General features: G+C 42.3%; 1 protein-coding gene across 1 annotated transcript; it reads left to right on the top strand.

Moving 5' to 3' along the window:
• Positions 1-9,458: 9,458 nt before the first annotated feature.
• On the top strand, positions 9,459-15,234 carry LOC122042371 (cellulose synthase-like protein D1). Its single transcript, XM_042602450.1, has 4 exons — positions 9,459-9,715; positions 9,990-11,001; positions 12,408-13,221; positions 13,296-15,234. The coding sequence occupies exons 2-4, from the start codon at positions 10,055-10,057 to the stop codon at positions 15,072-15,074; spliced, it is 3,540 nt and encodes a 1,179-aa protein (XP_042458384.1). The 5' UTR covers positions 9,459-9,715; positions 9,990-10,054; the 3' UTR covers positions 15,075-15,234.
• Positions 15,235-23,868: the final 8,634 nt, after the last annotated feature.

Here is a 23,868-nt window from a genome sequence, read left to right as displayed (position 1 = left end):
CTTAGTTCAAGTAATGAATGAAGCAATCTAATGCTTCATTTTTATGAGAAATCAAATACACATGACCAAAATGAGTGAAATCATCAATAAATGTAATGAAATAGGAAGCTCCATGTCTAGCCTTCACATCTATTGGACCACAAATATCCGAATGAATTAATTTCAATGATGATTGAGCGCTTATAGCCTTACCAAATGGTTTCCAAGTTACTTTTCCAGCAAGACAATGCTCACATATGGACAAGTGATTCTTAGCCTGAGTGCCCAATAGACCCTCTCTAGCCAACCAATTCATATGTTCTTGTCCTATGTGTTCTAATCTAGCATGCCAAACCTCATTAGTTATATCTGCACCACTAGTTAGAGCAATGTTTGAAAAATAACCCTCAATAACACAATTGATATATGGTTCTACATCAAGAACCATAAAATCATTTGATTAAAAACCATATCTGATTAACACTGAGACAATCTTAGGTTCAACACTCCGGCTATAAAAATTAATACAATACCCGAAATCAAGAAGACCTATAATGGAAATAAGTTTTCGTCGAATTTCAGGAGCATATATACAGGACATCATGTAGAAACAAAACACTACCACCACAGAGGTTGAGTTTGCAAGTGTCGACTCCTTTGACTTCAACTCTTGCATTGTTTCCTACATAGATCCATTTGTTGCCAGCTAGTACCCATCGGTACTCTACTAATGTAACTCACTCCCGAGCTACATATTTGGCTGCTCCTGAATCTATAATCCACAAAGGATAAGAATCAGCTAACAACTAGCAACAAAATGCTCAAGAAAAGAAGACACACTTGCATTGTTTCAATCTGGTCTTCTTTCCTTTCTTCTTGATTGGGTCTTGTCCCACAATAGCAACTTCTTTCTTCTTTCCCTTCCCCTTTTTGAACCATTTCTTTTTCTTGGATTCAGATGATCCAACAGAACCAATAGCCATATAGGCTAGTCCAGAAATCTTTGAGGATTCAACTCTCTCCGCCTCCAATTCTACATGGTGTGAGATGTCAATGAAAGTTTTAATACTCTCACTGTGAGTTAGGGTCTGCTTCATGGTCTCACAAGAATCAGGAAGGGAATGAATAACTTCTTGAATTTGTTGTTCATTAGTCAACTCATGACCAGCAGTTTTAAACTCCTGAATCATGTTTGACATCTCCCTTAGGTGTTAAACCATGGAAATATTTAGACGCTTCTTGTAGCTGTCAAACCTGATTGTCAGCTGTCGAAGATTGCTCAGACTTACTCCACTATTTTCTACTTAAGGGCTACCCAGACTGCATGAACCGTACGATACGACTCATACTAAAAAACTAGGTCATCAACTATTGAACTAATAATATGCCCTTTGTAGTAAAGTCTTTTTCCTTCCATGCCTTATAGGCATTAAAATCTCGTCTGTTCTATGCAGTGAGACCATCTACAGGTTCTTCCATAACCTGTTTTATAGCCTCAAGAACTTCTTTCTCAAGAATATATTGTATCTTAAGTTACCAGATTTTGTAGTTATCCTCATATAATTTCTCTCTATTATTGAGTTTAGCTATGATGTTTTTATTTGTCATGATCTAACATAAATAAACATATTATTTAGTATTCAGTGCAATTCATATGCATGTAATTTATGATTGACTCAATATTAATTTGAGTTGGTTTACAAAATCAAGTGATAACTACGTTTCCACTCATCATTTGTATAGTCCAATCAAATCAGCATTGATCAATGCTATTACATACATCTGAATAAATGAACTAATCATCGTTCTATTATGATTTCTTTAATTAAATGAACTAATCATTTAATAAAATGAACTAATCATTAATAAAATGAACTAATTATTTTTCATGTATTATGTAGAGTAATCAGCATATGAATGAACATATCATTCATATAAACATGCTGCATATGTTAACATATAACAAACGAACATGAACTAAATGGACTAATACTGTTTATACATAATGACAGTAACAATAACAGAACTCTTACAAACTAGATAAGCTGATACCACTCCCACTAGGATATACACTAGTGCAGTGGCCAACATAATCCCCTTTAACTTGGACTCATTTGAGGAAATCTCAGATAGACCAACTTCAAGATTTTTAATTTGATCTATCATCAAAACTTATTCAGAATCCTCTTTAGATTCTTCAAGATCCTTCTCAAATTCTTCAGGATCTTCCTCTAGGAACTCATGGTGAAGTAGCTCCACACACAACTATGCATATATAAGGTTCTCCCTTCGGAGAGCCGTCATATCTAGTGTGCTACCACCTTAGGATTCTCCGACTATGAACGAATCAACGCTCAGATCCTGTAATTATCCATGATTGAAAACTCTTCTTATTCGAGTTTTCAAGACTGGTAATCATCCGTGTCATCTTTAAATTGAACTTAAATAAGTTAGTACAAAATCAACTAACCAGTACAAAATCGGCTTAATTTAATTTATATAGGAATGGAACCAACATTATTAATCAAGAAAAACAAATCTGCTTGATTTTCAGGAGTCTAAATTGACTGATCTGATCGGTTGATTAGGAATCTAGATCCTGAGTTTTGTCCAATGTCCTCATTAGAACTAATCTAACTGGATTGGGATTTCTTACCTATGTTCTTTTAATCTAATCCCATTTAAGTCAATTTCAGACTTATTGATCAAACTTAGGTCTATTTGATCAAACCATTATCTATTGGATTAAGTCTGACCCATTAGAATAAATCTAATCTTTTTTTATCAAATCTAACACAATAGAACTAATCTGGTCATTTGATCATATTTGGTCCAAGCCCAATTAGCTTGGACCCATTTGAATTAAATTGATTTGATTAAGTCAACCAATGGTTTAAATCAGACTGATTTAACTAGACCAACTTGGGTTTGATTCCAATCTAACTTTAAACCAAGCCCATTTAAACTTGAACCTAGTTTAAGTGAACCAAATCCAATATTTGAAGCATTAAATAACACATGAGATTATGTTATTTCATCATTCATTGCATTAAATAAAATCAACACATGCATCAAATTTAATTACAAAAACATGAAACATATTTTTTTAATCATGATGTCCATGTCATTCTTCAAAGAATGCATCAAATACAAAAAAAACATTTTCAGTTTTTGCCCATGAACCCTAGTCTGCAGTTTCTCCTTCGCTGCCAACCCCTACGACGCCAACTTTCTTCGCCACGATCCTCATGTCGCATGTCGCCTCAACCACGACAGACGTGGTCACTGGCCACGACAGCCCGTCACCGGTGGCCATGGGCATGCAGCCAACCATAAATCAGAGACAAACTCTATGAGTTTTCCCTTGAGGCCTAATCACAACCGCTGCTTTCAGCATCAGCGATGGTGGTAGATCGCAACACAGTCGTGATCTCGCTTGGCTACGAAAAAACAAGACGGAGATAAACTCCGTTCAGGGCCTAACAACAGTCACCGAATATGACTCAGTCGCGATTTCACCCAGCAAACAGAATGAACAGGTCCAAGTCGTTGCCATGACCACCTCCACTAGCGTGATCAACCAACAGGAATGGTTCTTTTCCGTCGTGATGCGGTCGCCAGCCACGGGAGGAAACCACGACACACAGTCACAATTTCTCGACGATTTGGAGTGATGCACGACTTTGTTGGTCGCGCACCCATTCCTCTCCTCTGTGGCTCGAGACCTCAACCTTCCATCGCCCAGCAATGGTAGAGAATCGTGACACAGTTACGATCTCATTCAGAGACGACAACCTTTGTCGACAATGTTTCTCTGCACCGAACAGAGTCAAAAATCATAACAATTTCATAGAATGATTTGTCAACGCAAAGGTAGTTTTAGGATTTTTTTTTTTCATTTAGAACTACACTTGCTCTGATACCATTGTTGATAGTTCTAAAGCATGAAAAAATAGTAAATGCTTATAGCGATCTGCTGCAGATCTGCAATCAGCGCCGGTAAGACTTATTGACAGAAGAATGATCATAGAATCAAAAATCTCTTCATGGTTCACAAACCAAATTTCTCTTGTGAGATTGGACAAACCAATCTTGAATGTTCTTCTTTGCCCATTTACAATCTTGTTCACACGGACGAACCTTGCACAGAGACCTTTTCGATATGGGACAAACCCTTTCTCGAACCTTGCACACAGCAAGCTCCCTCTTTCTTTTTCTCTTGTGCTCCTCATCCCTTTAGATTGCTAGGACAACCTTATATAGGTGTAGAAGGTCTCTTCCCCTTCCTTCATTTATGGAGGAAGGTGATTGGATTGAAAGAGGAAGGGGAAGGGGCACCTTCTCACTTTCCTAACTCCAACAAGAACTTCTAAGCAACTAGAACGAGGTGTGGATGACCTTGGTGTTCAAGCGACCGGAGCTGCTTCCAAACGACTAACATAGGTGTGATCCAAAGATATGAAGGAGACGATTAAGATATGCATTTAAGTATGCTTTAGGCATCTAGAGGGAATCCAAGTGACCATAGTCTGCTGAATCATTATCATCATGGATAAAATTTACATCCAAGTCAACATTCTCTAGGCAGTCAGAAGGTTCTAGTAGACCAAAATAGTGTTAGATCAACACTCAACTAGGTTATATAAAAGGAGGCATGATGCAGTGGCTTACATCAATCAATTCATTTGTTTATTCTTCTAAAGTGTTCTTGCTCTTCTTGTGCTGACATGCTGCAATTGTGCTCAAAGTTTGATGACAACCTAGCTAGGGCTTATAATATTTTCTTTACTCTTTAAAGTCGCTATACATTTCTATTATATTTGTTCTAAATTGTCAATGTTCTTGTTAAAAGGTTTCTCCACTTCCAAAAGTTTTCTTGAAAGTAGATATTTAATAAGATTTTTTTTAAACTTATATCTTGTCATACTAGGTCAAGTACTCTATTGCTTAAGTTAGATCTTTCATGTTAATTTTGGTTTAGTTAATTGGTTATGCTGATTCGATTTAGTATTTAGTTCAGATTATTTACTTATTTTATTTCCATTGTATACTTATTGATTTAGAAAGCTATCTATCAACTCAATTAATTTGTATACGTTATTCATCCATCTTTAGTGCAGACAAGATCAGATAAATCTCACCATCCTTCTATTGGTGTAATCATGCCCTAAGTGGTTCAATGTGACCATTGATTATGATATTTGAGCATAGGGTTTAAATTAAATCTTGTTTTTTAATTTGATATGTGTTTTTATTGTGTAGGGATTTGGTAGATACACACTGGAGACACCTTGGCGTAACCAAAGTCATGGTTACCCATGATTAGCTCGGGTCGATATATATTAAAGAAGGATAGTATGAGATAACTAAGGGACTACAAGATGTAAAACATCAAAGTGCAATTTATAACTGAGAAATGAATTACATAAGAAAAGCGTCAAGGATGACATGAGAAGAGAGTAGAAGACTAAGTAATTCCAAGAGGAGAGAAGTTTGATAGAAGATGGTTGGAGATAAACTACATAAAAGGAGCAAGAAGAATGATAAAGGAAAGTCAAGGATTGGTGTATCCGAGAGACGATAAATTTGACGAGAGAAGGCCTTATGGCGAACACCAATTGCATGGTGAGCTGAGAGTTGAGAAGAAATATACTTGGACAAGGATAAATCTCAACTTAGGTCGACTCAATCATTAGATGGGTCATATTTGAATACTAATCAACTAAAGGAGTCTTTTAGTCGATTAATGGCCGAGTCGACTTAACACTTGACTAAGAAACTAAATATAATCATGTTTTTTTATTGAACAATTAATTATTACCTATAAACAGTCGACTAATATAGAATAGATGAAGAAATCGCCAACAAGAGTCGATTGTTATCCAAAAGATTTTTTTTCAAAATTTGGAAGAGCAATCAATGGTTGTTAATGATCAATCAACTAATGCTACAAGAGATAGATTCAACAACATTATAACGATGCGAACCGATAAACCTCTCTATTAATTAGTCAATTGATGGTGTCTAAAAGTTAAATGATAACTAGCACCAACACATCAAGGCCATGCCAAGAATTAATTATAGGAGAAAACTTTAAAAAGGGTTTAAAAAACTATGAAATAGATACAATAGATTGAGCAAGCTCTACATTCCATTATTATTTTCTTAAGCCTTATTACAAAACCCTAATACCTCCGATATAAATCTCTTATACTCTTTGCAATCAAAAATTTCTTCGCCTATGATATTTGATCATGAAAGAGAAAATATAGAGAATTTCAAGTGTAATCTACTAAAAGGATAGGCAGTAGAAATTTGAAGATTTTTTTCTGACCACATAAACTCTTGTGTCATATTATGATATGTCTATGTTTGTGTTTATATTTAATTTATGCTACTATACTATTTCTTGTGATATTATTGAGATCATTTTATTCATAGACATGACCTGTGCACCCCCTTTACTAATTGTTTTTTGGATCCATATGCTCCAACATCCTTACTAACCACCTCTTATTCTATCTGAAAAGCGAAGAAGACGATGAGCTAACAGGGTTGGCTTCGTCGTTAACTGTGGGGAGACTAAGACCTTATCGATGTGAATATACCTGTGTACACCACAGAGAGAGAAAACAAGAACATTAGAGTGATAATCGGAGAGAGGGTCCCTAGCGCAAGTACTTTGATGCTTAAGTCAGAATAGTAGCCAAGCGAAAATGGAGAAGATGAAAAGTAGAACAATAATATTAATGTTGATGTGTGTGTGCACATGTAACCTCGCATATCTGACCAACAGAGATGACCTCCTTTTAAACCACCTCTAATTGTGGTGCAGGGAGCACCAGACGATCGAACTTGAGTTTTGATAATGATAAAGGGTTCTAAGTTTAGTGTTATTGTTGTTCTAACAAGTTAAACTGAGTGTGCAGGAAAATCCAAAGTAATCTTAGGCAAAGCGAAAATTCTAGTTGCAGTTAGGCAACAAAGCCCTGGTCGAGGGACTGGGCAAAGTCTTGACAGGTCGAGGACGTTGAGCGAAATCCTAGGGTCGCGAACACCAGGCGAAAGACTAGACGGTCGGGGATCAGACGTTTAGCGGAAAGTCCTAAAATCTCGGATGCTGAGTAGAAGCCTAGATGGTCTGAAGGACCAGTTTAGTAAAAGGTAAACTCTCTTGAGATGAGTATGTGAGGATGCGTTCTCTGTTGAGGGAACAGTAGGTGTCAGTTCAACCTATGGTTTTCGAAAAATCCGAAAGTCAAAACCAAACAGTCCAAAGAATGTCAAAAAACCTTATATGCCTATTATTCTAACTCTATTTTGTATGAAACTAACATTTTGCATGTTCAAGTGACCTCGGGATCAATTGACCGAACCCCAGAGATTAGATTGGCTCATGGTGAAGGTTTGACTAAGGGATTGGTCGATCGAACCTTGGATTCAGTTGATTGAACAGGTGGATAAACATCAATGTATTAGACCGGGTTGATCTAACCAAATAAATCGGGAGAGTCGAAGGTTCGATCGACCGAACGGCTTGATCATTCGATTGAACGAAGACTTCTATCCGAAGCCGCAACATTTGGACGAAAAACTGGGCGGATTCAGAAGAATCAGTCGACCGATCAGGGAGGATCAGTTGACCGATCAACGTCAAGTTACACAGTGATCCTGAGTTAGTGGATCGGATCAGGTTCAGCTCGACTATAAAAAGGGTTCAACCAGTAGCTTCGAAAATACATCATTCAGAATAACTTTCGTTCTTGCGTGCTACTCTGAAACGATTCAACAACGCTCAAATGCTGCTCTGACAATCGACAAATAACTTCTAATTCTCTTGTTGTCAGTAACTAAATTTTTATAGTTATGATACTTCAAATTGTAATCTTGTTCGAGCTATTAGTGATTGCCCAACGAAAGTGATCAATGATCGCGAGTCTAGGAGTAGAAGTTGTCAAAAGCTCTGAACCAAGTAAAACCAAAAGTGTCAGCATTGCTTTTATTTTCTTTTATTTATTTTGTTGTGTTTTACTTCGACTGTATTCCGAAAGCGTGAAAAAATCACAAGCGTTATTCACCTCCCCCCCTCTAGCATTTTTAATCCTATATTAATAACCTTCGCAATAATGAGACAACAGAGAATGTCTAGTATTAGAGTATGTCGGGTGCTGGAGTATGTACAATAACTCTCCTCTAAGTAGAGGAAGATTCCATTGCAGGTACATGTCAGAGTAGTAGAATATTCTCTGACAGGTTGTTGTGGTTCTCTGGCAGTACTGTCTCCTAGAGGGGACCTGCCCGACTCTAGGGTCGGGCTGACGTAGGCTGGGAGCCACACCCAGGAAACATGAGTAATTGAATCTGGAAACCCAATTATCTCTGGGGTCAAGCGGATATATGTTGGGGAGCTATATGCATGGCGGGGCAGCTATATGCTGGGAGTCACACCCAGATGAAATGAGGAACTGAGTCTGGATGTCTGATCGGTTCTTAGGAAGGGCGGATATATGCTGGGAGTTGTGCCTAAAAGAAGTGAGGAACTGAGTCTGGATGTTCGACCGCCTCTAGGGCCGGGAGGCTATATGCTAGGAGTCTTATCCATAAGAAGCGGGGAACTGAGTTCCATATGTCCAGCCAACTTTAGGGCCGCTTGAGTTTATGCCGAGAGTCTTGTCCATGAGATCGTCATTTCATCATAACTTCGGCCGTCACATCATCTTGATTGTTGTCTACCAAATCATCTTGGCCATTAATTCTACATCACTTATGAGATCACTTCCAAAGATGACGCACCAACCTCCAAACACACTTCATTACAAGATCATCAAATTATTTGGTTGCGTCAAATCAACCATAACTAAACATGCCCTTCCAAGTTTCAAGCACTCTCATGTGGCTTTGCCCACTTAATATACATATTGGTACTACTAAATAAATATAACTTAAATTATTTGTGAATATATTAAAATAATTTAGTGACCCGAGACCATTTAGAAACAACTTTGCATAAACATGTATTTGTTAAAATATATAATTAACTGTATTTCGTAGGCCAAACACAGCCTCAATTTCCATTTTAGAAGGCATAAATTTTTTTCTAAAGAAATATCAGCGGATCTGCTTAGTTATTCGGCCGCGGGAGAACGAGGTGCAGAGCACGATATGATGCACCGCACGCACCTTCAGATATCGTGCTGCGCAAACCCAACATTGTTTCTGGACGTGCAACGCACGACAACCGTGTATCTGCGGAGGCTTCCACGGTATGCTTTTCTTTTTTGTCCCTTTTGACTTGCTTATTTATCAACTTGAACGCCCTGGTCTTCGTCTGCCCGCGTCGATCAATCCGGCCGCCGTCATCCTCCTCCCTTGTATTTGATAATTCTTAGCGTTGACCTTCCAGGCGCTGTGAAGAAATTAAACCTATATATCACCTAAAACGCGTGTTCTTCTTGTCATCTCTCCAGCTGAAGGAGAGAGAGTTTTGCAAATTTAATTTCCTTCGACTTGGTCTCTCCTGCTGCCGGCTGAGTTGTTATCCATCCAATCGTCCTCGATCGTTATTTGGATCAATTCAACGAAAGAAGAAGCAATTGAAAGTTCCTCTTAATTAAATCATGATTGTGTTGCTCTGACATTTGGAATCCATCGGCCGCACGCCTCCTCTGTTTCCAGGCTCTGCAAAAACGCTTCGCTACGCTAGGGATCCGAAGGGCAGAGGATCGCATAGCAGCAGGTTTGTACCGATCTTGCATTGCAATGAAGATTGAAATATGGAATACTTAGTATTCATCAGTTAAAAAGGAAGGTAGGTTATTCGATCCGGCGTGATATTTTCGGGATCAATTTTTTTCTCTTTTGTATTTCATTTTACCACATTTGTTGCTTCTCTGTTAAGTTTTTCATATATGTAACCAAAATTGATTCTCGGCAATTAAATCTTCACGGGCTTATTAGCAGCTTGTTCCGCGTGAATATATGTAGAATTGTAATACTAGTCGGTGGCGCAGGTGGTAGTTGAAGCAGCACTGTGACTAAGCACGCACACAGGAAGAGGATCGGAGGTGCAGTAGGCATGATGGCGTCCAATGGCATCCACCGCACTAACCGGTCGAGCCGCGGTGGGGGCGAGCCCCAGCAGGGCAGCGGCACGGAATTGCCGCCGATCCCCCGAGCGCCGACGGTCCAGTTCGGGCGGCGGACGGAGTCGGGACGCTTCATCAGCTTCTCCCGCGACGACCTGGAGAGCGAGCTGTCGAGCAGCGAGATGGGCAGCGGCCGCTTCGCCAACTACCACGTCCACATCCCCATGACTCCCGACAACCAACCCATGGACCCCGCCATCTCCAGCAAGGTGGAGGAGCAATACGTGAACAGCTCCCTCTTCACCGGCGGATTCAACAGCGTGACCCGCGCGCACGTCATGGACAAGGTGCTCGACTCGGCCGAAGACGGCGGAGGCCAGCTGCTGGGCCGCGAGGACAGCGGCCTCACCTGCGCTGTTCAAGGGTGCGACTGCATGGTGATGCGCGACCAGCACGGAATCGTGGTGGCGCCCTGCGAGTGCGACTTCAAGATCTGCGTCGATTGCTTCACGGACGCCGCCAAATCGGGGGGCGGGATCTGCCCCGGGTGCAAGGAACCGTACAAAACGACCGAACTGGGCGAGTTGCTGAGCGGCGGCGGGGGGCGGCTGTCGCTTCCGCAGCTGCCGAGCGGTGGAGGTGGGCCCAAGATGGAGCGGCGGCTGTCGATGGTGAAGTCGCAGAAGCAGCTTGCGCACTCGCAGACCATGGCGCAGGGAGGAGGAGACTTCGACCACACCCGGTGGCTGTTCGAAACCAAGGGAACCTACGGCTACGGAAGTGCCATTTGGTCGGAGGAAAATTACGACGATGTCGATGGCGGTCGTGGTGGGGGGCATGGCCATGGCCATGGCCATCCCAAGGAGTTGATGAGCAAGCCGTGGCGACCTCTCACCCGCAAATTGAAAATCCCCGCGGCCGTCCTCAGCCCATACAGGTACGTATGTTTGCACACAAATTAAGTACAATCTTAATTACATTACATATTTAATTTGATCATGATCTGCCTTACCGGAGTTTCAATTAATAAGTTTAGTCCTTTACTTGCATTCAAAAAAAAATATAAATAAATAAATATATATATATATATATATATATATATATATATATGCTCCTTTACTTGAAGATCCCTGCGGTGCTTATGCTGCGGTATCGGTGCGGTATATTCCTGATCGGTCTCTGGACCGATCAGGGAATCTTCTGATCGGTTCTACAGACCGATCAGGGAATATCCTGATCGGTCAGGGAACCTCCTGACCGATCAGGGAAACTCCTGATCGGTCAGGGAACCTCCTGACCGATCAGGGAAACTCCTGATCGGTCTATAGATCGATCAGGAGTTTTCCTGATCGGTCACCAGATCGATCAGGGAGGTAACCGCATCAAAATCGCAAGAAATGCACCGCAGGAGATCATTTTTCTATATATATATATATATATATATATATATATATATATATATATATATAATTTTTTAGTTGAATGATTGAATTGGTCAAAACTCAGGAAGTACATATAGTTTAACAAACTGATGACAGAAGAATGTTGAAAAATAAGAAGAAAATTCCAGCTATATTGAATAAGCTGGATCTGTAGAACAAGTCAGATTTCTGAAATGTCTTTTAATTGCTTAGAATTTTCTTTTTACGTCTGAGATAGTCAGATAGACACGCATAGAATTAAAGTGGCCCGATATATTCAGGAATCATTTGCCCTCATGCTGAACAGACCCGGCCGTAAGGAAGTAACACATGAGGTAGAAAGTCACCTGTGATGATGAGATGAGATGAGATGAGATGAAATGTTGAACAAGAATAGGAAATTATTAGAATAGAGCCTATGTCTTCTATTTTTCATTTTACATATATAGCTTGAAAGAGGAGTAAGCCTGGGTGGTTTAGAATAACGTTCTCGACTCCGTCTATCCTGGTCATGCCCAGACTATCTAGAAGAGGATCACTTTCATCTATTGTTTATAAATCAATCTGGAGAAAACCTCTTATAAATATTTCTTCTCTCAATGCTAATATATAAATTAAAGTGAGGGAGAGATGAGTAATACCAAGAGCTTTAGAGAAAGCTAGCTTCACGTTGGATGTGTAAGCCCTTGAAAAATGTTTAGCTTGAGCTAATGATCTATCATAGAAATTTCACATGAGAATTCATGCACCCTTCTCGAGCTAAACAAACCAAAAAATCTTATATAGAATGTACTCCAATTACTAACTTTTTAGAACCTCCAATCAACTAAAATAAAGCTCAAATTGAGTGATCAAGCATTTTGTAGTCATTCCAATAGTCAAGTTCTTCTGTCAATTTCTTGAAGGTCAACTTCAAATGCAGGCTTCTCATCGTCATCCGCATGGCCGTGCTTGCTCTGTTCCTGACATGGCGGATCAAGCACCAGAACGAGGACGCGATCTGGCTTTGGGGAATGTCCGTCGTCTGCGAGCTTTGGTTCGCTTTCTCTTGGCTCCTTGATCAGCTGCCCAAGCTGTCCCCGGTTAACCGCACCGTCGACCTCTCCGTCCTCAAGGAAAAATTCGAGACCCCCACCGCGTACAATCCTACCGGCAAATCCGACCTCCCCGGCATCGACATCTTCGTCTCCACCGCCGATCCTGACAAGGAACCCGTCCTCGTCACGGCCAACACCATCCTCTCTATCCTCGCTGCTGACTACCCCGTCGAGAAGCTCGCCTGCTACGTATCCGACGACGGCGGCGCGCTGCTCACCTTCGAGGCCATGGCGGAGGCCGCCAGCTTCGCCTACCTCTGGGTGCCCTTCTGCCGCAAGCACAACATCGAGCCGCGCAATCCCGAGAGCTACTTCGCTTCCAAGAGGGATCCCTACAAGAATAAGGTGCTGTCGGACTTCGTCAAGGACCGCCGACGGCTGAAGCGGGAGTACGACGAGTTCAAGGTGAGGATTAATGGTTTGCCAGAATCCATCCGCCGCCGCTCCGACGCGTTCCACGCCCGCGAGGAGATCAAGGCGATGAATTTGCAGAGGGAGAAAGCGGCTGGCGGCGACGAGCCAATTGAGCCAGTCAAGATCCCCAAAGCTACGTGGATGGCAGACGGCACGCACTGGCCGGGCACTTGGATCAACCCATCTTCAGAGCATTCTCGCGGTGATCACGCCGGAATCATACAGGTAGGCGGCACACAATTAGCTAGGATTAATAATCACGGACTCGATCGTACGTATATTTTATTGAATCTTAACAGGTGATGCTGAAACCTCCGAGCGACGAACCTCTGTACGGCAGCAACGATGAGAAGCTGCCAGTGGACTTCACGGACGTGGACATCCGATTGCCGATGCTGGTGTACGTTTCCCGTGAGAAGCGCCCCGGCTACGACCACAACAAGAAGGCAGGCGCCATGAACGCGCTGGTGCGTGCCTCCGCCATCATGTCCAACGGCCCTTTTATCCTCAACCTCGACTGCGATCACTACATCTACAACTCGCAAGCGCTCCGCGAGGGCATGTGCTTCATGATGGACCGCGGCGGCGACCGCCTCTGTTACGTCCAGTTTCCGCAGCGGTTTGAGGGCATTGATCCCTCCGACCGCTACGCCAACAACAACACCGTCTTCTTCGACGTCAACATGCGGGCTCTCGACGGCCTGCAGGGCCCCGTCTATGTGGGCACAGGCTGCCTCTTTCGTCGCATCGCTCTCTACGGATTCGACCCCCCGCGAGCTAAGGACCAGCACGACCCCGGCTGCTGCTCCTGCTGCTTCCCCCGCCGCCGCCGCAAGCCCCTACGATCCACTGCCGCCGCCGACGCCGACGCCGAGGAGACTCGTGCTCTCCGAATGGGAGACTACGAAGACGGCGACATGAACCTCTCCACCTTCCCCAAGAAGTTCGGCAACTCCAGCTTCCTCATAGACTCGATCCCCGTGGCAGAGTTCCAGGGCCGCCCCCTCGCCGACCACCCTTCCATCAAGCACGGTCGTCCGCCTGGCGCCCTCACCGTCCCCCGCGACCTCCTAGACGCCTCCACCGTCGCCGAAGCTATCAGCGTTATCTCCTGCTGGTACGAGGAGAAGACCGAGTGGGGGCAGCGCGTCGGATGGATCTACGGCTCCGTCACAGAGGATGTCGTCACGGGCTACAGGATGCACAACCGCGGCTGGAAGTCCGTCTACTGCGTCACCAAGCGTGACGCCTTCCGCGGAACAGCGCCCATCAACCTCACCGACCGCCTCCACCAGGTGCTCCGGTGGGCCACCGGCTCCGTCGAGATCTTCTTCTCGAGGAACAACGCTCTGTTAGCCAGCCCCAAAATGAAACTTTTGCAGCGCGTGGCGTACCTCAACGTCGGCATCTACCCCTTCACTTCCGTCTTCCTCATCGTCTACTGCTTTCTCCCGGCGCTGTCCCTATTCTCCGGCGAGTTCATCGTGCAGACGCTGAGCGTCACCTTTCTCACCTACTTGCTGATCATCACATTGACGCTCTGCATGCTTGCGATTTTGGAGATCCGGTGGTCAGGGATAGAGCTGGAGGAATGGTGGCGAAACGAGCAATTCTGGCTTATTGGCGGCACCAGCGCGCACCTGGTGGCCGTCATGCAGGGGCTGCTCAAGGTGGTCGCCGGAATCGAGATCTCCTTCACGCTGACATCCAAGTCCGCGGGTGACGACGAGGACGACGAGTTCGCGGACCTGTATATAGTGAAGTGGACATCGCTTCTTATCCCACCCTTGGCCATCATCATGGTGAACCTGATCGCAATAGCAGTGGGGGTGAGCAGGACGATCTACAGCGAGATCCCTCAGTGGAGCAAGCTATTGGGTGGCGTCTTCTTCAGCTTCTGGGTGCTCGCGCATTTGTATCCCTTCGCCAAGGGACTGATGGGACGTAGAGGCCGAACCCCCACCATCGTCTACGTCTGGTCCGGCCTCGTCGCCATCACTATCTCCCTGCTCGTCGTCGCCATCAACCCGCCCGCCGGCGCCAGCTCCCAAATTGGCGGCTCCTTCACCTTTCCGTAATCAATTACTGGACCCTCCAACTTGTTGGAGCAGAAAATTTGGTGGCTCTCGACCTCGAAGTCAGATGGGGCAACAGGTCTTAATTAAATGTTCATCATCATTATTCATTCCTTTACGAACTTAATTTTGTCATCATTGTTTTCTATATATCTAATTTTTCATTGGCTATTTGTTTGAGTTTATATAATTTTGGGTGGTTGAGATAGAACCAGATACGGGGAATAACGTGGCCCCAGCCGTCGGGATCAAAGTCAAGACATTCAGAGATTCAGACTACGTTTGATTTAAATTATCATATATAATGTTGATTATATGATAATTATATAATTAAATATTATTTAATTTAATATAGATAATGTAATAAAAATTTATTTATTTAAAAATTTTAATGAATAATTTAATTTAATATTTTACTATACTACTCTTAATTACAAAATCAATTATAATAATAATAATAATAATATATTATTATTATTATTATTTAAACTCTGCATTTATTTTTTACTTTTTTTCTATTTCTATATATATTTTTATTTTGTTTGTTTGTTTTTTTTTTTTGATGTTTTTTATTTTTTTAATTTTTTTAATTTTAATTATTTTTTATATTTTTTTTGCATTTTTTTATTTTTTTAAAATTTAAATTTATTCATTTTTATATTTTTTATATATATTTTTATATTTTTTAACGTTTTTAATTATTTTTTTACTTTTTTTTAAAAGTTTTTTTAAAAAAGTTTTTCCTATTTTTTTATTTTTTCCACATTTTTATTATTTTTTTTATGTTTTTTATATTTTTTAATGTTTTTTTATTTTTTTAAAGTTTTTTATAATTTTTTATTTTTTTTTAAAAAAATTATGTTTATTTTTTATTTTTTATTTTTTTCTTTACTTTTTCTTTTTTGTCACATTTTTCTCTTATCCGAGGGCATTTTGGGTAAAAAAAATTCGTTAACTCCGGAATCAAGAAAAACCTCAGTTTTCCGATTCCTGGTTGCATGCCCCCTTTTGCTGACGTGTCGGACATGAAACATTACTCGGGAATCATTGATTACCTAAACCAAACAGGGTTTTTGTTAATAACTTTAGATGGATAACTAAGGTTATCAAGAATAACCCCCAACCAAACACATCCTCAGAGTTAAGTCGTGGTTGAATGATCTGGCCAATCGGACTTTAGATCCGATCGAATCTTAATCCGATCGAATATGCTAGGCATACGACTTGATTAGATCAGACTCTTTGGTCGAGCGGAAAGGTCGAGTGAAAGTCGGGTCCTCAAGAGATACATCATTCTTTAGCCGACCCAACCCCAGCCACGAGTAAAGATTGATCAGACGACAAAAGGGATTCGGTCGGCCTACCAGCAAAGTATATTAAGGGTTCCTCAGTCCAACGACCTAATATTACTTTTTGACGTTTTGTATAATAATTGTTAGAGAATCAAAGGAATATTTTCTATGCAATCTTTACAATAAAAGTTTCTACCCTACAAAGCATAAAAGCAATGGATCTATTTTCAGAAAGATGTCATAATATCATAATAGTCAGTCATTTTTTTAGAAATACATCGATATTCATGCATAGAGGTAAATTGACACTATATAAGAAGTCTCCTCCTAAAAGCGCATGTATGCAAGATTACACACTCAAACCCCACTGCTCCTTTCTACTGTTCATTGCATTCTTTTTTCTGCCGGTTACTTGTTTGACTTGAGTGTCGGAGTGCCTGCGTCAGGAACCCCTTCCTAGTATGATTGCTGATGTTTTCTTCTCTTTATTTTCCTTTTTTTGATACACAAGACTGCTCGACGCCCTCTGCTTCCAGCTCAAAGTCTTCTCACAGTCAACATCGAGGCTACCTACCCAGCACGCAATCTTCCCCAATTTCAAATATAATCAAATTTGACGTCATCTGTGGAACTTTGCCTGAATTTGAAGCATGGGGATGGAAGGGATTGGATGATTCACTACAATTACTTTGTCGCAAGAAGAATTGGAGTTGTTAGTAACCGCTCGAGCATAGGAGTTGGTGCAACAACGCAGCAGTCGAGCGCCTTTTACCCAACAACTCAGTTGTCTCGATGACTGACCCTCACATCGAGAGAGGGACCCGAGTGGAAGGTGTTGGGACACCCGAAGGTAGAAGGGGGGGGGGGGGTGAATAGCTCGTTCGCTTTGCTTCGATGATGTTGATTTGCAAAGGAAAATAAAAGCCAAGCTCCTCCAATGCTAACAAGATGGATTTACTTGGTATCCACCTCAAATGAGGTGACTAATCTAATGATCCGATCCTCTCTCACACATCCACTATGTAAACACTCATTCTTGGAAGCAATCTGGAGACGGAGAAGCCTCGTACAAGCTCACACACAAAAATACAAGAAAAAGAATAAGAAGAAGCTAATACAATATGAAATCTTACAAGATTTATAACAAATAAAATCCTAGTTTCTTACTTCTTGATTGTAGACACCTCTTGATCAACTTGGAAGTGCAGCAACATTTCTCTCTAAGTCTCTAAGAACTGGTGTTGAGCGGTGAGAAGTTTGTTGTGAGAGCTCTTTGATGAAACAGTGTCGAGAAAACCCTTTTCTAGGGTTATCGTTGGCACCTTAATCGATTAAGTCTCTTTTTAATCACTTACCATGTCAGCAACCTACTTCAAATAGCTAGTTTTTCAAGTTTAATTGATTACTCTAATTGATTAAGCTTTCCTAATCGATTAGCCTAATCAATTAGGACGCTTTCTGTTCACTCGCGAAAATTGACTTAATTGATTACTATAATCGATTAAGCATACTATAATCGATTACTCTAATTGATTATGACCTTTTATGTTTCCTCACAGAAAAGCCTTAATCGCTTAGCCTAAGTGATTAAGACATGCTTAATCAATTAGCATAAGCGATTCAACTAGCTTCTATTTTCTTGCATCAAATGACTCTTAAGCGATTAAGCAAAATGCTTAATCGCTTAAGCTTAGTGTAATCGATTACCGTAATCGATTACCAAACTCTAACTTCCAAATCTAAATCTAGGGTTCGTTTGCCCAATATTCGGTCAACCGTGACCTATTAGGACTCCTCCTTGCCTAGCATCCAGTCAACCTTTGATCTATTGGGACTTCTTCACCAAGTGTCCGGTCAATCTTTTGACCCACTTGAACTTTTCTCCTCGTGCCAAGTATCCGGTCAATCCTTTGACCCACTTGGAATTTTCTCTTTGTGCCAAGTATCCAGTCAATCCTTTGACCCACTTGGACTTTTCTCTTTGTGCTAAGTATTCGATCAATCCTTTGATCCACTTGGACTTTTCTCCTCGTGCCAAGTGTCCTGTCAACCTTGACCCACTTGGACTTACTATCTCGTGCCAAGTGTCTAGTCAATATAATCTTGACCCACTTTGACCTCCAATCACTAAGTGTCAGGTCAACCTTTGACCCACTTAGATTTTCAACTGCATAGCTTCACTCATCAGGACTTCCTCACTGTCTAGCTTCACTCACTAAGGCTTTTCATCTGACTTCACTCACTAGGACTTTTCATCTATCTAGCTTCACTTACTAGAGCTTTTCACCTGGCTTCACTTAACAGGACTTTTCATCTGCCTAGCTTCACTCACCAGGGCTTTGCACCCGACTTCACTCACTAAGATTTTTCATCTACTTAGCTTCACTCACTAGGGGGTTTCACCTGGCTTTATTCACTAGGACTTTTTATCACCTAGCTTTACTCACTAGGATTTCCATTTGCCTAGCTTCACTCACTAGGGCTTTTTATTTAGCTTCACTCACTAGGACTTTTCATCACTTAGCTTTACTCATTAGGATTTTCAACTATCTGACTTCACTCATCAGGACTTTTCACACCAACAATCTCCTTAAATGGACAATTGCACCTGTAATTTCCATATATTGTTAAACATGAAGACTCAAGTTTGAGCCATCTCAAACATAGTCAAATTGATCAACCTTGACCTAAGAAAATTGCATCAATAAAAGGGCCGACTAGGATCCAACATATCCCTCCCCCTCAGACTACCTTCATGCAAGTGCTTGCGCAACCGATCAGCCTTCCATCTGTGCCCCTTCCCTAGTCACGTATCATCGAGCACTATTTTGCACGCCATTGATCATATGGGCCGAGTGGAGAGACCTCAGGAATCATCTTATGGAGATGTGCCCACTCAGGATATTTGAAAGGGGAAAGCCCTTATTGCTAATAACTCACTCAAGTGAGTGAGTATGTTGTTTTCCCAAGAAATATTGGAAGATAAGTTGTTGAGCCACTTCCGACCCTTAGCGATCGAAGAATACGGAGGATCGACTAACCCAGAGGATCATCTACTCAAATTTGAAAATAGAGCCATCCTCCATCAATATATGGATGATGTAAAGTGTTGAGTATTTTGGGTGGTCGATAGCTCGCTCAGAAGATTTTACTAGCTGGGTATTTTTGGTCCACTTTGCAAGTTGACTCGACTAAGATGGTAGCCATTTGTTTATCATGTCAAAAATACTAGAACATCTCACATCAGCCCATAAAATTGTTAAAGACTTCAATCACTTCATGTCCATTTGACCAATAGGGGATCGATATTGCAAGACCCTTCCCGATGACACCCGGTCAGAAAAAAATTCTTTAGTAGCTGTTAATTATTTCTCCAAATGGATAAAAGTGGAAGCACTTGTAAAGATAATCAAGCGAATGGTCATCAAGTTCTTGTGACATAATATAGTATGTCAGCTTAGAATTTCTTGTAAACTTGTCTCAGACAATGGAAGGCAGTTCCAGAGTCAGAACATCTGAGAGTGGTGCTCATGTTATGACATCTTATAAGTTTTCACCCTTATGACTTATCCTCAAAGTAACGGTCAAACAGAGGCCACCAATAAGGAAATTATTAGAGGACTCCGAATTAAACTGGATCATGTTGGAGGAAGCTGGGTAAATGAACTATCAGTGTGTTATGGGCCTACCACACTACGCCTTAAGAAGCCATAGGTATAGCTCCTTTTTAGCTTGTTTATGATGGAGAAGCAGTCGTCCTGGTGGAAGTAGGCTTGGAGCTCGATCGGAGACAGTTGCATGATCGTGACAACGTCGGTCGATATCTTATAGAGCTCAATCTAATAGATGAGATCAGAGATAAAGTTGTCACTTGACTGACGTAATTGTAGGATCAAAAGTGCTAGAGGAGGTGATTAGCGCTCGTGACTTTTTCATGTTTTCAGAAATGAATCGAGAGTAAAATGTGTAGCGGAAAGAAAGATAAAAGAGAAAGAAGAACACATAGGAACACAAGCCTTTTATTTGGTTCAGAGCTCGTGACGACTCCTACTCCAAGACCCACATATGAGAGTGCTTTCGTTAGGAAATCACTAATCAATCGAATGATACAAAATACAATTTGAATACAAGTACAAGAAATTGAAAGTGCAAATAATACCGACGACTTAGAAGTAGGTCTTGAGCGTAGTCATCATCAGAGCAGTTTTCGGGCATCGTGGAGTCATTTTCGGAGCAACGCGCAGGAAGGAAAGCCGTTCAGAATGTTGTGTTTTAAGCTATTGGTTGAACCCTTCTTTTATAGCTCTGTCCGAGCGCCTGGATCCCCTCTCGAGCACTTGGAGTGTGCTAACGTAGCGAGCTCTCATCAAAACTTCATCTAAGAAGTTTATCCATGTCTGAGCGCCTTGACCGTTGATGTGGGTCGGTCGATGGTTGTGCTCCAACTCAACGTGCAGATGATTTTTTGTTTGTCCGGGCGCCTAGAGCAACTCCAAACGCCCAGACTGCCCAGGTGCTTGGCCAGGTACCCGCCTGGGGTACTCCCTTGTCAGCACTTACCGGGGTGCCTGGAGCAACTCCGGGTGCCTAGACAAGCTCCGGGTGCCTGGAACCCTATTTTTCAGCTAACTTTTACTTTCTACCACCTGCACCACAGGCTGAGAAAGACCAGCAATAACACAAAAAGTAAAATGGTTTTCGATAGTCTTCAGACTGTCCAGTCCTGACTTTAAGTTTCGTTAAAACTCTAGGTCGGACCAACGCTTACTGTTCTCTCTTTGGGGAACACATTTTCACCTACTCCTCTCAAGAGAGATTAACTTTTATTAGACCAATCCTCTAGACCATTTGGACTTTTGTGTTGGTGCGGGAAGCATCCGACGATCGAACCTTAGTTTTGATAATGGCAAAGGATTCAAAGTTAAGTTAGTGTGTGATCTAACATGTTTGAATGAGTGTTTCAGGAAAGTCCTAGCTGCGGTTAGGCAGGTGAAAAACCCTAAGGGGTGGTAACCTTAGGTCCTAGGGGGCGGTAACCCTAGGTGGAGGAAAACCCTAAGGGGCGGTAACCTTAGGTCCTAGGGGGCGGTAACCCTAGGTGGAGAAAAACCCTAGGGGGCGGTAACCCTAGGTCCTAGGGGGGGTAACCCTAGGCGAAAAGTCCAGTCGGTCTGGAGGACCGGACTGGCATCAGGTAAATCTCCTGAGTGGAGTAGGTGAGGACGTGTTCCCCGTAGAGAGAACAGTAGGCGTCGGGTCGACCTAGGGTTTCCGGTTGGAAATCCGAAGTCAGACTCGGACAGTCCGAAGACTATCAGCTCTTTTTCACTTATGAATTATCAGATTCTAACATTATCTTGCAGGGTATGTAATTGCTCGGACTAACCTTGTTTTGCAGGAGAAGCGGCTCCTGGAAAAAGGAGGTCCGGGCGCCCGGGATGGATCCGGGTGCCCGGAGGTCCGGGCGCCCGGGACCAACTTTTATCCCCTGCGCGACTTCGCGACGTGGAGCAACCTGGTTGCCTGACCACGTCACACTCCAGGCGCCCGGAAAGGTACCAGGCGCCCGAAACCTCATATAAAAGGAGGGTTGAGGTGCAGCTTTAAATAAGACAATCTTCTAAGCATTCTCCGTGCGACAAGCTGCTAACGTCTCGACTCAGAAGTGCTGCAACGACAACCCGGAGCTTCAGTTTTAGTCTTTTTATTGTCGGTACAATATTCTTTTCTGCTTAAATTGTACTTAGCTTGTAATAGCTGTTACGAATTATAGTTGTTTCCCACCGGAAGCGATCAAGGATCGCGGGCCTTCGAGTAGGAGTCGTCACAGGCTCCGAACGAAGTAAATCCTTCGTGTCCACTTTATTTACTTTCCGCTGCGTTATTTCTGAACAAGCTTTTATGATTTCGAAAAAGGAAATAGCCACGAGCGCTATTCACCCCCCCTCTAGCGCTTTCGATCCATTAATTGGTATCAGAGCGGGGTCATTTTGAATCGGTGCAACCACCATTCAAAATATTTTTTCGTGGTATTTTTTAGATTTTCGGAGTCGATTAGAATTTAGCCTCATAGCTATATTCTAATTCTTTTTCCACAAAATCGATTTTTCTCGGAATTGATGCAACACCACCCGAGTTCGTGATCCATTTTTTTTTGCCTTCCACACTACTAAGCCAGGACCAAGTCCTGGGACATTTTGTTGGTTGTTTTTCATTTTAGGTTAATCTGAAATGACCCTTCAAGAAGGCTACAGTACAGCCCGCCCTCCGCTATTCACCGGAGACGACTTCGGGTACTGGAAGGGTCGGATGGAGGCATATCTCCAGACTCACTTTGAAGTCTGGATGATTGTCAAAACCGGATTCCAACTACCATCTGATAGCGCCGGCAAACCACTACCGTACAAGGACTGGGATGCATCTTTGATCAAGAAGGTGGAAGCAAATGCCAAGGCAACCTGCACCCTCCAGTGTGGCCTATCAAAAGAAGAACTCAACCGCGTCGGCCCCTTCAACAGTGCCAAAGAGTTGTGGGAAAAGCTAATTGAACTTCACGAAGGGACATCCGACACCAAAGTAAGTAAAAGAGATCTAATTTTTAATAAATTATTTAACATCAAATTGCAGGAAGGTGAAACAGCTACCCAACTCCATGCCCGGATTCAAGATCTGCTCAATGGTCTTCATGCAATTGGACAGAAGGTAGACAACCGGGACATCATAAGGTATTCTCTAAACGCCTTTCCAAGGAACACCTTGTGGGCATCCATGGTAGATGCCTACAAGGTCTCCAAGGACTTATCTACCATTAAACTAGATGAACTTTTTGCAGAACTCGAACTTCACGAACAGACTAATGCACGCCCGACCGAGAAGGGTTGGCTTTGGTTGCAGGAACAGGGAGATCGCGTGAGTCAAAAATCAAGCAGAGAACCGAACCTGAGTCAGAAGAAGAACCAGATTCGGAAGACGACGATGAACTTACAACCGAGATAGTCAACTTAGTAAAGAAGCTCTGCAAAAAGAAGGGCTTCAACAAAAAGGATCTCAGAAAGGTCATCCAGTCTAAAGAAGCCCAACCAAGCTCGAAGGTTAAATTCGAAGTGACTTGCTACGGGTGCAATCAGAAGGGTCACATCAAGGCAAATTGCCCGAATCAATAGGATCCAAAGAAACCCAAAAGAAAGAAGGCATTGAAGGCAACATGGGACGAGTCTTCTTCCGAGGAATCCGACGACGAAGAACTAGAACAGACGAACTTTCTCGCCTTGACAGCCCGGGACTACACCAACGGATCCGGAAGTGAGGACGAATCGGAAGCCGAGTCCGAGAGAAGCCACGGATCCGCATCCGTTTCCGAAGGACTGAACCCCTCTGTAAGTAAAAATCATTTATATAGCTTAATTAATTATTTAATGCATAAAGTAGCTAAGTCCAAGATTCGAATCAAATCGCTTCTAAAGGAGGTAACACTCCTTAAAGAAACGCCTAACAACGAATCCTTA

Source organism: Zingiber officinale, chromosome 2A, assembly GCF_018446385.1.
Source record: "Zingiber officinale cultivar Zhangliang chromosome 2A, Zo_v1.1, whole genome shotgun sequence".
NCBI lineage: Eukaryota > Viridiplantae > Streptophyta > Magnoliopsida > Zingiberales > Zingiberaceae > Zingiber > Zingiber officinale.
The sequence above is the reverse complement of the archived record's forward strand: the minus strand, read 5'-3'. Positions and strand labels throughout refer to the sequence as shown.

Excerpts from the sequence above, each read along its gene's own strand:
- LOC122042371 (XM_042602450.1), top strand. The coding sequence starts at position 10,055 with ATGATGGCGTCCAATGGCATCCACCGCACTAACCGGTCGAGCCGCGGT. Across the intron at positions 11,002-12,407 it reads GCCGTCCTCAGCCCATACAG|GCTTCTCATCGTCATCCGCA; the intron begins GTACGTATGTTT and ends CTTCAAATGCAG. Across the intron at positions 13,222-13,295 it reads ATCACGCCGGAATCATACAG|GTGATGCTGAAACCTCCGAG; the intron begins GTAGGCGGCACA and ends GAATCTTAACAG.